The 21,369-nt window shown below is 37.4% G+C and overlaps 1 protein-coding gene across 1 annotated transcript in view; it reads right to left on the reverse strand.

Annotated features, from left to right (window-relative positions):
* The window catches only part of THSD7A (thrombospondin type 1 domain containing 7A), a 434,994-nt gene extending 425,332 nt beyond the window's left edge, over positions 1–9,662 (reverse strand). Inside the window, exon 1 of the mRNA XM_080817988.1 lies at positions 9,490–9,662. Coding sequence (XP_080674114.1) covers positions 9,490–9,661 — 172 coding nt within the window. The 5' untranslated portion in view covers position 9,662. The remainder of the gene's footprint in view (positions 1–9,489) is intronic.
* Positions 9,663–21,369: the final 11,707 nt, after the last annotated feature.

Below are 21,369 nucleotides of genomic sequence, written 5' to 3' on the forward strand. Positions count from 1 at the left end.
TTTCTCTTTATAAAATACTTGTTTTTAGTAGGAATCCTTTCATCAGGGCAACGAGTAGAGGAGCACATGCAGCACAGGTTAGACTGAGGCTGTGAACTGTCACCTGAGGGTTCTGCCTGCTCTTGCTGTGACTCATGGGGTGGAAAGACTGCGGATCCCTTACCAGAGAAAACATACAGATGACAAGCAGATGAGAAGATGATGCTCAGCATCATAGGTCATCAGAGAAAAGGAAACACAAACAACAAGGAGATACAACTACATGCATTAAAATGGCTAGAATTCAAAATACCGACACCACCAGCAGAGACAGAGCAACAGCCACTCTCCTTCGGTAGTGGTGGGAATGCAAATGGTACAGCCGCTCTGAAAGATGGTTTCCTCACAAAATTAAACATTCTCTTTACCATATGACTCAGCAACTGCACTCCTCAGAATTTACACAATGGAGACAAAAAACATATCCGCACAGAAACCGGCACACAGATGTTTACATCTTGGAAGCAACCGAGATGTCCTTCAATATGTAAACGGATAAACTAACTTTGTTATATCCATCAATCAGTATATTATTCACTGATAAAAAGAAATGAGATTACAAGCCATGAAAAGACACAGAAGAAACTTAAATGCACAATTAGTAAGTGGAAGAAAAGGCTACATACTATATGGTTCCAACTATATGACATTCCAAAAACAGAACAAGCATGGAGACATAAGAAGGTAAAAAGATGAGTGGTTACCAGAGATCTGGGAGGATCAAGGAATGGGGTGAGGGACAAATAGGTGAAGCACAGAGGATTTTTAGGGCCGTGAAACTACTCTGTATAATACTGTGATGGTGGATATACATATCAGTGGATATATACCTTTATGTATTTGTCCAAAACCATAGAATATATGAGAGTAGTTGAAGTCTAATATAAACTATGGATTTTAAGTACAATAGTGTATCAATATTAGCTTATCAATGATACACATGTGCCACACTGATGCAAGATGTCAGTATTAGGGAGAAACGGGGGGAAGAATGAGAGATATATGGCAACTCGGTGCTTTGTGCTTAATTTTTTATAAACCTACAACTGTTAAAAAAATCAAACCTATTAAAGCTAATTTTTAAAAGATGATTTGCCTGTTCTCACCTTTCTTTCCCCCCCTGCTGTGTTGCTCTCTCTTATAACGTCCTACATCCTCCCATGCCTTTATAGCCATGCACAGCTTCTTCTGAATTTAGAGACATCCCTCAGTAAGTTCTATATGTACTCTCTCTCTCTGACGGCCCTAACATAGAGTCCCCTCTCCAATATTACCCACATACATGGTCATTTGAAAATTACTGTCCATATAAAGAAGCACATTTGTGCCTCTTCCCCATATCACCTTATTTCATTTATTTCCTCATAGCATAACTTTGGTACAGCAAAAATGATACTCTAGAGATTATGATTTTACCTGGTAGACTATGCAAAATATCAGTTAGCTCAATAGTGCTTCTGGAAGTTGAAAGGACATCCTTTTGGTTAGGTCCAGTTACATATCAGAAGCAGCAGATGGGTTACTTTTCAGTATCACTGTTTTCAGTCCTGCCATGTTTCCTCTATCCTTTCCCAACATGTTTTTAATTGTTCTATCACTTCCCCTAAATATGGTTTTTCTAATTGCTTGTGTACCCTAGGATTAAATGCAAATTCCTTTATTTTTCATCATTTAAATGCATTCTAAAGTGTCAAATATAAAGTGCTGATTTAAAAAAAATGGAAGAAATCTCTACCTTATGACTCATTGGCACCTCTAACTCACACTCTATGATGTTCTTGTGATATATTTTCCAGACACCACTTCCCCAGTGTTTCTTTCATTAAAGACCATTCTAATGTGATTTTCTATGAATTCCAAAGCTCTCTTGAAATTCTGAGAGAACCTGTTCTATACATTTACCAGACAGAGGCCTTTGCTCTCCTCTTCCCAGAGACATCTCAGTGTCCAGTGTCACCAATCTGACTTACATGAGAGGTTAAGAGGCTTCATTTCCTTAGAAAAGGAGCTCAAGCACACCATGCTTCCCCGATAATCTAGTTAGAATGTCAGCATCTCATCCGACTGCCATTAGGCTGGTTTTTTATATTGTAGTCAGAGGCAGGGAAGAGTCTGAGTATGTGCTATACTCCATAGCACTCAACCTCAGCCCTGATTGGGGCTTCTCTTATTTTGCAAACCAGGTTGCTACCTATAATTTGCATAATGAATGACCTGAGTTACCACAGTCTGTTAAGATACTAAAGCTTCAAAAAAACCACTTGGGCGTTTTATTTTTTGATGCAAATAATCAATACGCTCTTAATGAATTTTGAACACTGTGTTACGTATGCTAAGAAAGAAGGGCGGGGAAACAAGATATACACAGTAGTTTTTTAAAATGTATTTAAATAATCATCTAATATATAAAATTAAAAATTGCATAAAAACAATTCTGCGAAACATTTAATTTGGAAGACATTGCTGACAAGACAATTTCAAGAACCTAAAATTTCAGATTCTTGAGAAATCTCCTGAAATACAGCACAAAATAAAGTATAAAAATTCTATTTATATAATTCACCATGAACTCGCTGCTCAAAATATTTTTATGGTCTTTGGTCCATGCTGTCTACATTTAAGTGTAAAACTAATAAGAAAGATGAGACTGTTATAAAACAACTTCTCTTCCGAGACTTGTTTTATTCATTTTTCATGGAGCCCCTTGGTTGGAAAAGACAGATAAATGTGTTGAATCTATAAAATTCCTGCTTGTTATGTCATTTTTAGGGCAGGAAAGATAAAAGAATGGGAGGAGAATATTTTCTGAATATCTACTATATTTAGGACAGTGTACTAGACACTTTCTATTTGCTCCCTGTTAAAACTTTGCAAATGGCCTCGCACTTCAGAATTTCTGCCACCATTTTAAGGTGAAAAAACAAAATCAGAGTTTAAGTAACTTGACCAGTTAGGTACAGGCACATTTAAACAACAGTTTCTGATTCCAAAGTTTGTGTTCTTTCCATTCCCCAATGCTGCCTCCCTTATAATTTGTTGGAGTATCTAGCATTATAATGTATCAATTTATAATTTCTATTGTATTTACCAAAAAAAAAATGATTTCAAGAAACCACATTACTGGACTTGCTCCAGGTCGTTATAATTAAATAAGCATTGTATTATACAACAGAATAACAGCAATAATAAAAACTGTCATTCACTGAAGTTCCCATATATATCAAACACTGCACTAGAACATTCCATATGCTACCATATTTAATTAAACCTCAGAAAACCTCTATATAACACATATTATTTGTCCTTATTAGAGATGAAAGAAAAAGATTCAGGGAGATGAACTAATCTGATAGTATTGATAAAATACAGCACTGTGATCCATGTTATTCTGGGTTGACACTGATGCCCATACTCTGCCCACTCTGCTCCATCCCTATTTTTCATTTAATGAGCAAACTACATTCCAAATTAAGTACAACTGAAGTAAAGAACAGTTATTAGGATAATGCAACCCTCATGTTACTACTACCTGGAATAACATCCCTCTCTCCTTTCTTATTTAATGAATGGTAGGATTAGGATTAATATATTTCCATATGCATTACAGAATATTTTATATTAGGACAAGTACATGAAAGAAAATAAAAGGATATTTTATATTGAAGAAGTAAGGGATTACTTTACATATAATTAACCATGTAAAGGACACAGTGATTGCTGTTTAAAGTATTGCCTTGTATTGGATGAACTTACTTCAAAAGTGATTAATGTGAGAAGTAATCTCCTTGAGGAAAAACACACACCTATAAATATCCTAATCCCCTGAATTCTGAACAAGGGCTACTGTATACTTATTTCTTGCATTTCAATGTAATTTCACTGTTATAAAAATTAACTCAATTTGGGACTATACCAAAATTAAAATCTTTTGCATAGTGAAGGAAATCATCAGCAAAATGAAAAGCCAACCTTTGAATCACAGAAGATATTTGCAAATGATACATCTGATAAGAAGTTAATAACCAAAATACATAAAGAACTTACATAACTCAACACCAAAACCCCACAAATAACTGATTAAAATGGGCAGAGGACCTGAATAAAGATTTTTCCAAAGACTTATCAAGATGGCAAACAGACACATGAAAAGATGCTCAAAACCACTAATCATCAAGGAAATGTAAATCAAAACTATAATGAGTTGCCACTTTATACCTGACAGAATGGCCAGAATCAAAAAGACAAGAAATAATGAGTAGTTGTGAGAAGGGAGATAAAAAGGAACCCTTATGCACTGTTCGTGGGAATCTAAATCGGTGTAGCTACTGTGGAAAACAGTATGGAGATTCTTCAAAAAATTAAAAATAGAACTACCATATGATCTGGCAACTCCACTACTGGGTATTTACCCAAAGAATACAGTAACATTAAATCAGATAGGAACCCCTGTGTTTACTGCAGCATTATTTACAATACCCAAAAGATAGAAGCAACTCAAGTGTCTGTAAGTAAAGAAGGTGTGTGTAGGTGTGTATGCATATGTATGTGTATATAAACACACACATAATGGAATATTACTGAGCTATAAAAAAGGATGAGATCTTGCCATATGCTAAAACATGGATGGACCTAGAAGGTAATATGTTAAGTGAAATAAGCCAGACAGAGAAAGACAAATACCCTATGATTTCACTTATATGTGAAATCTAAAAAAACAAAACAAGTGACTAAACAAAAACAGAAAGCAAAAACAGACCCATAAATACAGAGAACAAAGTGATGGTTGCCAGAAGGGAGGGGATAAATGTATGGACAAAATGGTGAAGGAGAGTGGGAGATTCAGGCTTCTAGTTCTGGAATGATAACATCACAAGAATAAAAGGTACAGTATGGGAAGTATAGTCAATGGTATCGTAATGGCATTGTATGGTACAGATGGTAGCTACACTTGTGGTGAGCATAACTTAATGTATAAATCTGTCAAATCACTATATTATACACCTGAAACTAATGTAACACTGTACATCAACTATACATCAATTAAAAAATAATAAATTCAATACTTCATTAAGATCATTCTGAAAATATGTCTGTGACAGAAGTTGATAGAAGTGGAGATATTCACTATTTTCTGTCCTACTCATGTTAGTCAATCACATTTTATTCAATGCATTGATAATCTCAATTTAGAATTGCCAAGTGAATACTATTAGCCATAATTATTATTGAAAAAATTCCATACTCTAGAATATTAAGGAATGAAAAACACTTATCAGTAACTATCTTCCAATAATAAGTGCTTTACGTCTGGGTGTATGAAATAAGTTTTTCAGCTACTCACACAAAGACAAGTTACCTTTCAAATAAACGTGACAAAGAAGTGTTAAAACATTTAACTTTTGTATTTTAATAAATATTTTCAATATCTTATATTCTGGGGTTTTAACTATTAAAAAAACAGCAGAGTACTGATTTAAATACCTCTGAGTTATTTCACTTTATCAATATTATACATTTTCCATTATCTTGTTTATTATTCAAATAGGTTTATAGCTCCACCAATCCAGTTAAAACATCCTTTCCCAAAACACTGTTAGGTATCTTATCAATTCTCCCTTTCACTTGATCATTTCTGAAATATTTTTTAATTCCTTTCCAGTCTTTCAGAAGTGTTTCACTTCTTGCCACCATCCCCTTCATAAAACATGTTCCATTAGCGCATATTGCCATTTTCCTCAGACCTTTTCTGACCATACTTTCTCTGACTCTTCCACTGGTCTCTCCCTGACAGTGGCCCTTTCAATCTCAATATTCTCTCTGAAGTACCCTGGCCCTTCTTTTCAGTATTTCTCTTCTTTTAAGGATCCCTCCAACTACCAAGTTCCAAGCCTATAGTTTCAGCCTCTTTCTCCTAAGCTACCCATCCAATCACTAGTTTTCCCATTAGATTTATTCATCTGAATGGATTACTACCTCAAGTTTAGCATAGCTAAATTAAATTGATATTCTTCTCTAACCCCAGGAAAACTGTGCATTTTTCACATTCTTGGTTTTAAGTAACTGGGTGCAAATATGATGGAGATCTTCATGGGAGGAGTTCCTCCTCTCCTTGGCAAAGAGCTCCCTACACCATAAAGCAGAATAATACTTTCTGTAGTGTGACCCCCAGCCTGCCTCTACTCACCCTTCACGTCTATTCCTCTTTGCCTCTCAGTCCCTCTCCTTACCGACCTCCCAGCCTCTTCACTTATCTCTCTTCATCCTGGACAAAGAATTTGTCAATCCTCTGCACAAAGCTTCCAACAGTTTCCACTTGCTTAGAGGTTAAGCTCCAGACTCTTTACCAAAGTTTGAAGGTTTTCTTACAATCTTTCCCAAGCCATCAAATTGGCATTACACCCATTCATTCCCACCAAAGATCCTAGACCTGAGTTGTAGTATTTTGAAAACCTAAGAATGTTGTTGTGCCTTTCATTTTCATTTTCTCTCTTCCTTCTGCTTGCGGTGTACCTCCATGCCTCCCAGAGGAAAAAAAATTCAGCTCTCACCCTTCAAAATCCCAAACAACATTAACTCCTCTTTAAAACTCTCCACAAACCCCTTTTATCAGCTACACAACATGCCCGTTGTCTTAGTGTTTTGTTCATGAGTATGGTACACCAGGTTGTAATTGTTGTGTATTTACAGTATTGTTCAGTTGTGAATTTCTTGAAGGAAGGGATGACAATATCCTAGTCAGCCTCTACCTCACTGACTTCCTGTAATGCACACAGTGAGTCCTCATAACTCCTTGTTGTGAGTTGACTTGAAAAAACTTTCGTATAATACACAATTTAAATTTTCATATTCTATACATTAGATATCACATATGTATTATGGACCTTATGTATCATATACAGATATATTACATGTATACACACTGGTTAATAAACTACATATACATATGCATATGTGTATTTATAGTGTAGGTATGTGCAGATGTATACATACATATCAAACATATCAAACATCAATGAAAGGCCCTTAGATATCATCTTTTCTAACCAATGAGTATTACAAACTCTGAAACGAAGAACCAAATTCATTAAATGACTTTGCCAATGCTCTGTAGCTTGTTAGCTATAGACACAGTGTTAGAGTTCCTGTTTAGGAACTCTAGCTCCTCTTCCAGTAAACCTTTTACTACATTCCTGCAATTCAATGATCTGACCAATAGTGTGACTCCCTATAATCTGCTGTATGAAAACCAAGTGTATTCCACTGAAATAGACATCCTGGATGGTCTCACCTTATTTTCTCTCCCAAATCTCTTCCTGACTCTTTATTTTCATCAAGTGATACACACTTAGGATTCTTTCATCTCTACATTTTCATTTCCAGTATATCCCTCTCCTTTAAATATTCCCTTGTTCTTCTGATAACAACTTTCAATCTCTTTATACAAATAAAGAGATTCTCCTTCACCCCCGGGGGGGGGAAAAAAATAGAGAGGTCATTATTTTCCTCTCCAGCTTATTTCATTTTTTCCCACCAAACCAAGGACCACCATCAGAGGGCTGTCATCATCATCCTCATCATGCTAGTTGATATTTGCACAGGCACATGACTTTGAAATTTACAGATCACTTTCTCATAACTCACTCATTCAATCTTCATAATACTGTGAAGAGTCTGAAGAAAGTATCATCACATTTATATGTAGCTGAGAAAACTAGGGGTCAAAAGTTAAGTGAACTGCCAACATTCCTATAGCTAGCAAGAGCTGGAACTGGCACCAGAACCAAGGTCTCCATACCCTTGCTCCTGAGAGTTTTCCACTATTTTAAACAGTTTATTGGCTTGTGTTCCCACCATGACATTTATGTTGACATATATTGGCACCTCAGATGCTGCACAGTGAACATTGCCTAGACTCTTCTTCAATCTGAATTACTGCTTGGCTTTTCTTACTTTAATAGCACAAATTTCAACCAAGCCAAGTACTATTTCGCCCAACACTTACCTGAGAAGCTCTTACCAAGCATTCAAATAATACCATTTAATGGTAAATTATAGTTTAACTACTGTTCATTGTTATGACCAAGCTTTTGAAAAGTAAGATCATGGGTTTAGCTAAATCAGAGCAGGTCTTCAACTCTTTGTTTTAAGCTGAAACAAATTAATATGATTTCATCTGCATCCACCAATCAACTAACATCTAAACTCTAAGTGTTATCAAGAATGGCTAATGCTAACATTCCAAATGGCTTTTCTAAAAGTGTGTGTGATTTTTCTTGCAACATTTGGAGACAAATTAGGTACTTTGGCTTGTAATAAATTGCTGTTCAAGCTGCTAAGTTGCCAGATAGATGCTACTTCTTTAAAATTTCAGAATATCAGTGTAATTGTAGAGCAAACTAATCTGTCTGCAGCAGGGGGCTACAGACAGTTGAAGCCAGGAAAGAGATCCATTCTGTAACTTGTTTGCAATCCCATAACAAATACATTTTTTCCCTCCTTTCTATTGCAGTCTTCTCTTAATGTTTAGGCATTGCCAAGAAACTCTTAATTTATCCTTACCCCTAAGCAATAGGAATAATGCTTCTCACTTCATTCCTATGAACATGCCAAGTTTCAGGTCTGCTGAAGAATTCTCCTCATCCTTGGGGGGGGGGGGTGCTCGGGTAGAGAAGAGCAACTGGAGAAAAGGGAGTAATTCCTCACTTGGTATTGTTTTCCTGCCTGTCACTGTCCCACCAGAACCTCTAGTCAGCACTTTGCCTGGAGGTTCTGAGGCACTATTAGTTGCTGCTTTTGTTAGTTGGTTGGAAACAAAGGAGAACAATTCTCAAGGCAGGAAAAGTTTAAGCCTAAACATCCTTACAATTGTGCACTTTGAAAAAATTGCGCAATTCACTCATTAAGAAGTGGTCTTTACACCCTCTCCGCGAGCCCAGTGCAGCCCCATTCGCCTTTAACTGTTAGAACTACCCTGGCTTGGCTTGTTTCCACGTGTCCCACATATCACAAAGCTATACTTAACAAATTCAACTCCATACCCACATATATCATGGCATTGAGCAAACTGCAAGACAGAATAAAGACCGGCTCTAAGCTGTGTGCCCACTCTTTGCTGGAAATATATTCAAGAAACTCCTAGTAGAACAAAAATCCAGAGGTTAAAAATGCACTTCGTTATGAAAGTGCGGTGTTGGTTGTCCTCATTAACCACAGAGCTGCGAGAGAAATATCATTCCGGTGACTCACTAATGCCTCTCAATTGTTAGGTTTTTCTTTCCTAATAGCATCGGACATGACCTAATTTGCTTCCTAGTAATCATACTTTTCCCCTTAAGATCCCAGGACACCCAGGCTCTCAAGGGGCGCAGGGGTCCCTCCTGAAGCTCAGCAGTTTTGTAACATGGACCCGGACGCAAAGCTGAGAAGAAGGGAGAACTCTGTCCCACTTACCCGTCTTCCACAGATACAAGGTGGGTGCCTCCGCCTCGCCCTGAGCCGCAGCCCCGCAGGCTCCCGGGCGCAGCAGCAGCAGCAGGAGCAGCGGCAGCAGCTGCAGGACCCCCCAGCGCGGGCCCGCAGCGCCCGGGCTCCGGGACGCAGAGCGCCTCGCTGGCAGCCCCATGCCGCCCGCAGCCGCTCCAGGGTCCGGATCCGGAACGCGGTTGGCAGGGAATTTCTCTTTGCCCTCACACCGTCTTCCCAAGGAGTACAGAAAGCAAAGCTCTTTCCTACTATTGTTCGTTTCAGATGAAAAGGAGGGAAAGCGCGTTTAACACCAGGGAACAATAGCGTCCGCGGTGGCCGTGGCTGCAGCCGCCACCGCCGCTGGCGGGGATGCTGCTGCGGCTGCCATTCCGCGCAGAGTGGCAGGTCCTAGTGGAGAAGGAGGCAGCCGACCGCAGGGGGCCCCAGCTGACTGAGCAGGTCCTCGAGGTCTGGGAGGCAGCGCAACCCCGTCGTCGCCAGCTGGAGAGAGGGGAGGGGGGCGTGAGCCGAAAAGGAGCGAAGGGGGCTGGAGGCGGGAGGCGGCGAGAGCGCCAGGGCAAGAAAGGAAAGAGCGGAGGGGAGAGGGGGCACCTCGATCCAACACGCCCGCCCAAAGAACTCCCTTGCACATGGTGCGATGAAATATGTTTGGAAGGATACACCAATAAAAAGAATCATCACCCGACAGGCTTCGGCATGACAAATAACAGGCATTGAAATTCATCGTCATCCAAGGAGTCACGCGCTGGATCTAGTGGCGTGCTGTTCTTAGTGTGTATTTACACAAAGCATCAGTGTTTATAATTTATTTTTAAGCGATGTCTTCTGAATTACTTTATGTGGGGAGCAGTATTTATGATCAGATTGTGAAAAACATAGTAGAAGAGCGGAGTTGTTTACTTGCTGTTGAAATGCATTTGAACACTTTCCTAAATGTTGGGTTTCTTTTTAACATAATCTGTTCTCAATAGAAATATGAACAGTATGGATCCTACTGGGACAAATCAAAGTACATTGTCTTTTAAGGTCTTTAAAATTGAAATAGGACTTTATTAGCTAGTTACGTGGATAAAATTTTACAAAAACTAATCGTAGAATTTTATTTCAAACACGCAGTAAATAAAAGTGCTATCCCTTTATCTACTTCTGTCAAAAAAATATGCTCCTTTAAATACCCACACAGTTGTGAGTAAAATTGGGTATCTCCAAATTAGTACACTCTTTACTTAATAATCCTGGACACTAATTTCTCTGAACTCCTGCTGTAGAAAAATGTCTTTCAGAATCTAAATAATCTAATGTTTTGGGGTCTTTTGTTCTTTGTGTTTTTACTTTCTTAAACCATACACAATAAAAGAATGTGTGAGAAATCAGATAATGCTTTGCCCTTTCTTTCTTTCTCTCTTTCCTTCAATAATAACCTTTTATTAATTCATTTTCTAGTAAAGCTAAAATAATAAGGCATGTAGCCAATTAAAAAGTCAGCAAGCAGAAAGCCAAAGAAAACTATCCACATCCGGTCAGCAATACTTGGCCAAATAAAATTTACAAAGCAGGAAAACTACTCTTCATGACTTTACTCCAACAGCACAGCCAACTCAAGAGTTTAAAATGAGGAAACTACCGTTTCTGAAAGAGGAAACCTTCCATAAAGCTCTCTTGGGACGTCTGCCGTTTTGCAGATCATTCCAGACACAGCCCTTCTGCATGCATTAGATTAAAAGCAGGTTTGATCAAATAATTCCCAGGTCCTGCCTGTTTAAGTATTCTGACATCAGAGGAAATTAGCAATGTTTAAGGTTGCAAATTTGGTCTTTGTTTACTTTCCACTCTGTTAGGCCTCTAAGAGGGAATTAAAAGCTCAGAGAGTCCTAGCTCTGTGAGTCTGTGATTAGGAGAGATAAACTAGTGTGGATTACTATTCCTTTACTGGTTTAAAAAAAAGGTGGGGGGCAACAATGAAAAGATTACAGATTGATAAGGGATACAAAGGAAGCCTGATCTTAACAAATGTATGGTTCCCTAAAGGAGCATTTGTTTCAACAGTTAGACCAAAGAAGAACATAGAACCTGCCATGGTTTCCTCAGTTCTGTCCTTTTAGGGCAAACTCCTAAGGATCCCTCCGCAATGGCACTGCTTTCCTATCCTGGCTGTGTTTCTTTCTCAGCTCCTGTCAGGGCCTTTCCGGTTTGCCCTCAAACCCTCCAACTCCAGCGCAAGGAAGATTTCAAACTGAAGTACTGTGTTCATAACAGCCCAATTTAAGCATTCTTAGGGAGTCCCAAACCAATTCACCAAGTAGAAACTCATTATATAACAGAAGACAGAGAATCTAAAGAGTCAAGTTAGCACAATTTAATGTGCAGGGTAATTAGCCCTTCAAGAAGCCATCAGATGCTATACTTAATAGCTTACTGTCAAAAGAAAATTTAAGAGTCTGATGTTTATATTCATCCATGATTGTATAGTAATTACTCATCTGGTCAAGAGCTACAAGTTCAAGCATTATGTATTAAGAGCCAGGAACCACTTCGAAGTAAAAAATTTACTGCAATTTAAAATACACAACTAGGGTGAGTGTTCTGCAGCGGTGTTTGAAAATAGCCAACAATTTGTTTCCTCCTCTAATTTCAGTTTATACGAGGCTTAAGGGTCACACACAAACACATACATATGCCCCATCAGATAGCGGTAAAGACATCTCTGGATAAGGTTACAGAAACTGAGTCACGCAAGCGTTTGTCTCCACAACTGCCACATATCTGTTCTGTAACAATGCCATTATTGCACTTGAGGACAAAAAAATATGGGTCTCCGAGGAGACAAATGTGAAATATATATTCAGATACATGTTCCTTCGTGAGAGCTATCGTGTCCAGTTGGATAAATCCTATCAATAAAACTGATGGACGGCAAGACATAGCAAGACATAGCAATCTTTGTTTTCTAGAATATGATATAAATAATACACAAATGTTTAATGACATGATGTCAAAATTTAGTCACGAGAAGTCTCAGGGATGCAGATTAAATTGACCATCTGTACAGCCTGCCATGAAGTAAATCGTTCATCATTTTTCATGAAGAACCGTTCAAGTATTAATGAGCCAGGGCTACAAAAGTTTTCCAAACCAGTGGATGAAAAATGAAAAGCATATTTTTTAATGTTTAGAAATGAGACAATGCTGAACCTATCACCCCTCAAGTGGTGTCCTTTCGTCTGTCTTTATTATTTCTGTTGTCATTTCTAAACTCCAGAGAGTGAGGATGAGTACATATCTACACACGTAAATGAAGGAATATACACAAAACTGCTCACTGATCGGGGGTTACAGGGGAAGTATCTAGGAGTGTCCACTGTGAAATAAAAACTTTAAATAATTTTTTCTCTATAAACGCATCTTGCCATATTAAAAAAAAAATCACCCAAAGGAATTCTGTTCATGTGGCCTCTAGGTGTCATACTAGACCAAGATTTGGGGTAGACAAAATTTATTTTGGGCTTCTTTCAATTCCCTCTTTGCCACACCCACCATTTCACTTTTGATCTTTGTAATACGGAGCCACAGATTTTGCTTTCTTTACCAATGCTAACCCTAATGTTCACATTTTCTTTCCAATTCCTTTTCTTTATAACCTCTTTTATTTCACTTGTTGCTTGGTTGATTAGTTTTTGCTGGTTTGTGTGGTGGAAGGGGGCAGATTCTAAATTTCAGATAGTTTTACAGAAAGATAATTAGTCCCATAGTTTCTCCATTTTACTCAAAACTAAACCTGTTTGGAAACAATATGGATATGCCACAAATAGTGAGACCCCTTGTTTGAATATCAGGTGGAAAATGTACAAAATTTGGTTCACATCCTTCTCAGGATCCCATCCTAGGCCATGTGTGAGTGTCAATAGTCCTGGATACAAGGTAGTACCCAAATTGTTAAAAAAAAAAAAAAAAAAAATCACCAGTGAGTGACTTAAGAGGATGTTTCTGTAGAGAACAACCTGGTCAATACAATGATTCAGGCATTTGCAAAGTACAGAGGAAAAACATATTTTTTTTTTAAGATTTTATTTATTTATTTCACAGACAGAGATCACAAGTCAGACAGAGATTACAAGTAGGCAGAGAGGCAGGAAGAGAGAAAGGGGGAAGCAGGCTCTCTGCCGAACAGAGAGCCCGATGCGGGGCTCGATCCCAGGACCCTGGGATCATGACCTGAGCCGAAGGCAGAGGCTTTAACCCACTGAACCACCCAGGCGCCCGGAAAAACATATTTAAAGCAATAGAATTGACTAGTTATCAGCAGTTGGGCTGATGTCCTACAGATAATTAAAAGGTATTGGCCTTAAACAAACTACTGAAAACTAAACATGAAGGTCAAGAGTCCTTAAAGAGAGATTCCTGTCTCCTGTTGCAGTAGAGCAGAAAAAAAGCCAAAATTCAAACTGGAAATTTAACACTTAAGAGCTGACAACTGCAAAGATGACTGACTGATAAACCCAGGCAAGTTTGTTATGCTGAGATCAGGGTTTTCTGTTTGAGAACACCTAAAACCTGATGGGGGGGAGGGGTCTGTCAGGGATGGACGTCTCAAAATCTTTGTCTCCAGACTCCTCTGAGTTCCCAAAGCTTTCCCAGCTGGAACCCTCTCCCCCACCCCCCATGAAAAGCGAGCACATCATCTTTCCTGCAAGACTTCCCTGTTCCAGGCTCCATCCCCTCTTCTGGTCTCTGGAGGCTGATAACTCACTAGGGTTACATTAAGTCACCATAGAATATGCTGGGCCTGTTAAGATTATAAAAGAAGCTACAAGAATTAGTCAGGATGTACTGGTAGGAGCCAAAAGAATATTCACAGGCCTAGATTTTGAGAGTGTCTGATGAGAGGCCAGAACTTAAGATAGGGTAAGAGGGAGTTTATTAACTTATTGAACACTTCAAGGAGGTGGAATCTGACACCCTGCCAAGAACTGAAAGGGCAGTACAAACCCGTGGTTCCTAGAAGCCTGAAGACCACTGACGGAAATGGAAACACCTAAACTATCAAGGCAGACAGTGAAGGAAGGGACAGGCTGGAATAAAGACATCATGAAAGGACAAGGAAGACCCAAGAATGGATCATGCTCCTCTCCAAGGGGACACGCAGAGGGTACACTAATCACCAAAAACATCAGGAATGTGTTGGTGAAAGAGACAACAGCATCATAAAATTCCTTGGTGGGTCTTTGCACTCCACCAAAGGAGAGGAGGCCACAAAGGTTTAAGTCTCTGATCTGTTGGGGTTAATGTGTATACCTGGTTATGAAGTAAGGTTCTAAATTTAATATTTCACACACTGATATCCAATTGTCCCACCACCATTTAAAGGATTATTTTTCTTACTGAATGGTGTCAAGGCTTTTTACCAAAAATTATTTGACCCTAAATGAAAAGGTTTATTTCTGCCCTATTGATAGATTATGTCATATGAGCATAAAGATAGGCCTATCTTGATTACCACAGCTTATGAGTTTTGAAATTTAAAAATCTTAAGACGAGCAACTTTTTTCTTTCTCAAGAACATTTTGCCTATTCACAGTGCTTTGCATAACCACCCTTATTTAAGAATCAACCTCTCCATTTCTACAAATGGAGATGTACTTCTACAAAGATGATGTGATGTGCTTGCTTTTCATGGGGGGGGAGGGGTGTTCCAGCTGGGAAGGCTTTGGGAACTCAGAGGAGTCTGGAGACAAAGATTTTGAGACGTCCATCCCTGACAGACCCCTCCCCCCCCCCCCAATCAGGTTTTAGGTGTTCTCAAGCAGAACCCTGATCTCCACATAACAAACTTGCCTGGGTCTATCAGTCAGTCATCTTTGCAGTTGTCAGCTCTGCTGAGATTTCCACAGACATTGCGATCAATCTATTGATCAATGTGAGGGGGTACTGTCTTCCAATTCATGAACATGGAACGTCTCTTCTTTTACTTAGCTCTTCATAAATTATTTTCAAGATATTTTGGGGTGCCTGTCTGGCTCAGTCGATTAAATGTCTGCCTTCAGCTAGGGTCATGATCTCAGGGTTCTGGGATTGAGCCCCGCATATGGGCTCCTTGCTCAGCAGAAGCCTGCTTCTCCCTCTCCCTCTGCCTGCTTCTCTGCCTACTTGTGCTCCCTCTGTCAAGTAAATAAATAAAATCTTTAAAAAAAAAAAAGAATATATTATACTTTCTAGGGCAAAGACTGTACTTATTTTGCTAAACTTAGACATGAGTTTTACTGGTTTTGATGTACTTGTGAGCAGAATCATTTTTCTGAACTTCATTTCAGATTGTTCATTGCCAAGACATAGAAGTCGAGTTGATTTTTACATATTTATACCCTACAATCTTGCTTGACTCCTAACTTCTAATAAATATTTTCTAAATTTCAAATTTTTCAGTATATAAATTAACTACAGGTAGACATTCTTTGTTCCTGTCTTTTTAATCTGAAAGCCTTGTTATTATGATGTTATTCTAATTATTATCTTGCCTGTTATCAGGGCTAAGATTTCCAGCACGATGTTAAATACAAGTGGAATCCTGGCTTTGTGACTGATCTTAAAAAGCAAATACACAGTCTTTCACTATGAAGTATGATGTGAACAGTAGATTTTTTAAAAAATGCCATTTCCACGCCTAAATTGGGAAAGTGACATTAATTCTCAGATTGTTGAAAGTTTTTATCATGAATGAGTGCTGGATTTTCTTGAATGATTGTTCTGCATGCTTTAACTGTTTCATTTCATTTAAATGATCGATATAGTGTATTAATTGATTTTCTCATGTTAAATCAACCTTGTGTTCTTGGAATAAATCACACTTGGTCAGGGTGTAAATCCCTTCTGTATGTTACTGAATTTGATTTCCAGATTCAGTTTAGGTTTCTCCTGCTACTCATTAAGAACACTGATTTTGAGTTTATTTTTTGTTGTTGCTGTTCCTTATGATGCTAGCTGGCTTTGGTATCAGGGTAGCTCACACGAATACATTGAAGTGTGTTCCCTCCTCTTCTATTTTCAAAGTTTGTGAAGGACTGTATGACTTCTCCTTGAAACACTAAGTATTCACTACTGACACCAGCTGGGCCTGGACATTGTCTCTATGAAAAAAATATTTCATTACAGTTTCAATTTCTTTACTTGTTATAGATCTCCTCAGGTTTTCAGTTTCTTCTTCCCTAAGTTTTGGTTACTTGTGTTCTAGGAATTTATTCATGTTATCCAAGCTGTTAAAATCAATGGCAAAATTTGTTCATAATATTCAATTAAAATCCTTTAAATTTATAGAGAGCTGGTATTGATTTCTCCTCTTTCAACCTTGACTTTGGGAATTCATGTCTCTTCTTTTTTCCTTGGTCTAGCTAAAGGTCTTAAAGAAAAATTAACTTTCAACAGAACATAGTTTTCTTTTTTTTTAATTTTCTCTATTGATTTTGTGTTTTAATTCATTGATTTACACTCTAATTTTATAATTTTCTTTCTTCTGCTTGCTTTAGGTTTAATTGCTCTTTTCCCCTCATTTCTTAAGGCAGATACTTAGGTTACTGAGCCCTTGGGTTACTTAGGTACTTACCCAGGACATTTCCTTATGTAAGTTACTGAGGCCTTTCACATTTTTTGATATAAGACATAAAACCAAAAATTTCCTCCTAAGCATTGCTTATCTACAATACATACATTTCAATATGTTGTGTTTTATTTGCATTCAGTTCAAATATAGTCTTAATTTCCCTTATGATTTATTCCTTGAACTAGAAGTTATTTCTAAACATACTATATGATTTCCATATATTTGAAGGTTTTCCAGATCCATGGTGTGGAAGTCTAATTTATTTGTAGTAAGAAGACCTACTTTGCACGGTTTCCACATTTTGTTTCATTTGATGTTGTTACTGTTTGTTCGTTTCCTAGTTTATTACCTTTGTTTGGCCTTGTCTTATGATCCGGTTTATGGTTTATATTGAAGAAAGCTTCACCAGCACCAGACATTGGAGTTTTCTATTAAGTTCAAGTTGATTGATAGTGCTGTTTAAATTTCTATATCCTGGCTGTCTTTCTATGTAGTTGTTTTATCAATTATTGAGAGTGGATTATTGTTATCTCCAGGTACAACTTTTAAACTGTCTATTTTTCCTATATATTTGGGAGCTCTGTTGGTAGGTATGCATATATACACTATTATATTTTCTTCATGAATTGACCCTTCTATCATTAGGAGATATCCTTTATTGTTTCCACCAATTTTTCTTATTGTGAAGTTTATTTATTTATTTTTGACAGCATAGCTACCTTAGCTCCCTTATTTTTGTTGTTTTCATAGCATATTTTTTTTCCATCCTTTAACCTTCAATTTTTATATTTCAATTGAGGGAATATCGCTTACAGATAGAATGTAAGCTGAGTCTGTTTTTAATCTAGTCCAATGAATGTTTGCCTTGGGATCGAGGTTTTTTGTTTATTCACATATAATGTAATTACTCAAATGGTTATATTTACACTGTCATTTTGCTATTATTTTTTATTTTTTAATAACAGCATTGAGACATAATTTATAGACCATATAAAGTGCCCATTTAGAGTGTACAATGCACAGGTTTGTCCACACAGTTTTAGTGTTATCACCGCCATGTAGTTTTAGAATATTCTCATTAAGCTGAAAAGAAATCCCAACCCCATTGTCAATTACTCCCATTCTTCCCTTCCCCCAGACTCTGGCAACCACTAACTTATCTATGAGTTGACCTATTCTGGACATTTCATGTGAATGAAATCAAAACATGTGGCCTTTTGTGAATGGTTGCTTTCACTTAGTGTAAGTTTTCAAGGTTCATTCATGGTATATCATGAATCACTATTCCATTATATTTCATGGTTGAACAATATTTTGTGTGGATATACTACATTTTCCTTTACCCTTTAATTAGTTGATGGACATCTGTGTTGTTTCCACCTTTTGGCTATCAAAAATAGTACTGCTATGACTACTTACGTACATCTTCTCTCTATTCCTCGGTTCTTCCTTTATGCCTTCTTTTGTGTTTTTTAGAATACTATTTAATCCCTCCGGATTTTTTTAAATAATTTTTTTAACTTAATGGTTGCTCTTAGACTACAGTCTTTTTCACCACCTACTTCAGAACTACTCCTATAAAATAATAGAATTTCCCAATATATCTTGCCTATATCCTCCTTCTATGTGATCTATATATGTTATAAAACCAACAGAACAGTGTTATAAATCTTGTATAAAATTTTATATATTTTAGAGGTCATAAGAATATGAATATGAATGTATTTATAGACTCTTTTATATTTAATCATATGTTTACCATTTCTGACACTTTTCATTTCTTTATGTGGTTGGAGTTATTGTCTAGTTTAATTTTCTTTCAGACTGATGACTTCCATTAGTTTTCCTGTAAGGCAGGTCTGTTAAGTAATCCTCTCAGAGTTTGTTCATCTGTCACCATCTTTACTCCATATTCATTTTTGAAGGGTGGTTTTGTCAGATAAAGATTTCTTGGTCTACACTTTTGTTTTCTTTCAATGCTTTGAAGATGGCATTGCAATGTCTTCTGAAAGCCACTGTTCCTGATGAAAAGTTAGCTATTGATTTTGTTGTGGTTTCTTTGTATTTGAGGAAATCTCTTTTCTCTGATGCTTTATATTTTATTATATTTGATGTGGATCTTCTATTATACTTAGGGTTTGTTGAATCCCTTAAGCGTTTAATGTTTCTCATCAAATTTGGGAAGTTTCTGAGCAGTATTTCTTCAACCTGTTTTTCTTCTTCCTTCTCATTTTCCTCCTGGAACTTCCATGAAAAATTGGTTGGCATGCCTGATTTAGTTTATAGGTCTTTAAGGCTTTGCTCGTTTTATTTTTTTCTCTCTATTCATCAGATCAGGTAATTTCTGCTAATCTGTGATCAAGTTTAGTGATTCAACTGTTCAACTCTCCAAGGTCTTAAGCTACTTCTGTCTTTTCACTCAGTGTCTCAAAATGTGTGGCCTACATGATTGCCTCTGCAGCAAAGAAAGAAAGAGAGTTCTAAAGTACTATGAGATGTTTATATTACTACACTCTACATACCACTAGGCAAAATTACACCATACAGCCACAATCTGTTTGCAAGGGAAGCTGGGAAATATGTCTCTCTGTATGACAAAGATGAAGGAAATAGAATGTGTTTAGTAAGTACATAGCAATACATATGTCATATTCCTCCATGCCTATATCAGGCAATTGTGTCACCCCAAAGTGTTGCAATTTTTTTTTGTTGTCTGCCTACGTAGGTATCCTGACTGTCTACATATTTTCAGGTCAAACTGTTGGGCACATACGTGGCCAACAGTGGATTAATAATCACTAAAATATAAAGACTGGAGTATGTTCTCTAGAGAGCTGGCAGTGATTAAGTTGGCACTGGTAGACCTCTCTTAGGGGTCAGCTCTAATCAAATAAGAAAAAGAAATTCACATTGGAGGCAGGTTGAGAATGATTACTCCATAATGTGTTGAATAGAAAAGGTCTCTCTGCTTCATTTCCAAACCCTACACAACAATCAATAGCAGCATTTAAAATATATGAATGCGTAAGGCCAAAGAGAATAGGAGAGGAAAAAAAAACCTTTGTTTTTGATAAAAGAGGTGAACAGACAGTAGTTTCCTATCTTGCACTACCCCTTTCAGCTCTATATTTGCACAGATTTTGATACAGGTTATCCGACTCCACAGTCCCTCAGACAGGACTCACATAAACTGCAATGCAAATGGCTCTCTCTGGGCTCTATCATATGACAGCCTTTCTTTACCTCACCTTCAGAATAGGAGATAATTCTGACCTTTGCTGATAAATACTTTTTGCTTTACTCTCTGATACAAATAAGGTATCAGCTTCCTCCATGTAGGGGAGTTATTTTTAAAGTTTTCTTCTCATTTAATTTTTCTTTATTTTTTTTTCAAAAATTTTAAAAGTAATCTCTACACCTATCATGGGAGCTCAAACTCACAACCCCAAGATCAAGAGTCGCAGGCTCTACCAATTGAGCCAGCCAGGTACCCTCTTCAAAGTTTTCTGACACAACTCATTTTGTATTACCTCCTCTCCTTTCGTACTTGGCCTTATTTATACATTTTAAGTTCTACTATTGATGTTTTTGTATGGTTTGGGGATGAAGCAGAAAAACTTGTAAGCTCAACCCTCATGTTTAATTGGGAGTCATTATTCTATTTTCTATGTTTCTCTTTCCTTTATATTTTCTCATCAACTATTAAAACAAAACCTTAACATTTAATTGAGTGATGTTCATTACCTTCACAAGTTAAATGTCATTTAAAACTTTCACATCAGATGAAATAGATGATGAAGATACTATTACATGGCCAAAGAAAAAATAACACAGAGGTTTAACAATTTTCACATATAGTTAGTGGTAAGGGTGAAAGTAGTAGGATGCCATGATTTCCTTATACACTGTGTTGTCTGAATGAGACAGCTTTCTAAAAATCAGTGACTGAGTAGAGAGACTGCCTGCACTGAAAAATGTAAAAAGGCAAACATATGTCTAATTCGAATTCATTCCAAGTAGTATATGGTTCATAACGGATGCACAACAATATCCACTGACAAGAGGGAAATCATTTAAATAAATAATGCCCACGCCTAAAATTTAAAAAGAACTATTTTGTTTGTTTTAGTAACCAGAAAGGAGGAGTAACAACTGTGTCTAAGTGTTCCAGGACTGGAAATACAGAATGAACTCAAGAACAATACTTTTGCTAAGAATGAATGAATCTTGGCACACAAGAGCACCATTAACAA

Source organism: Martes martes (genome assembly GCF_963455335.1).
Source record: "Martes martes genome assembly, chromosome: 11".
Classification (NCBI taxonomy): Eukaryota; Metazoa; Chordata; class Mammalia; order Carnivora; family Mustelidae; genus Martes; species Martes martes.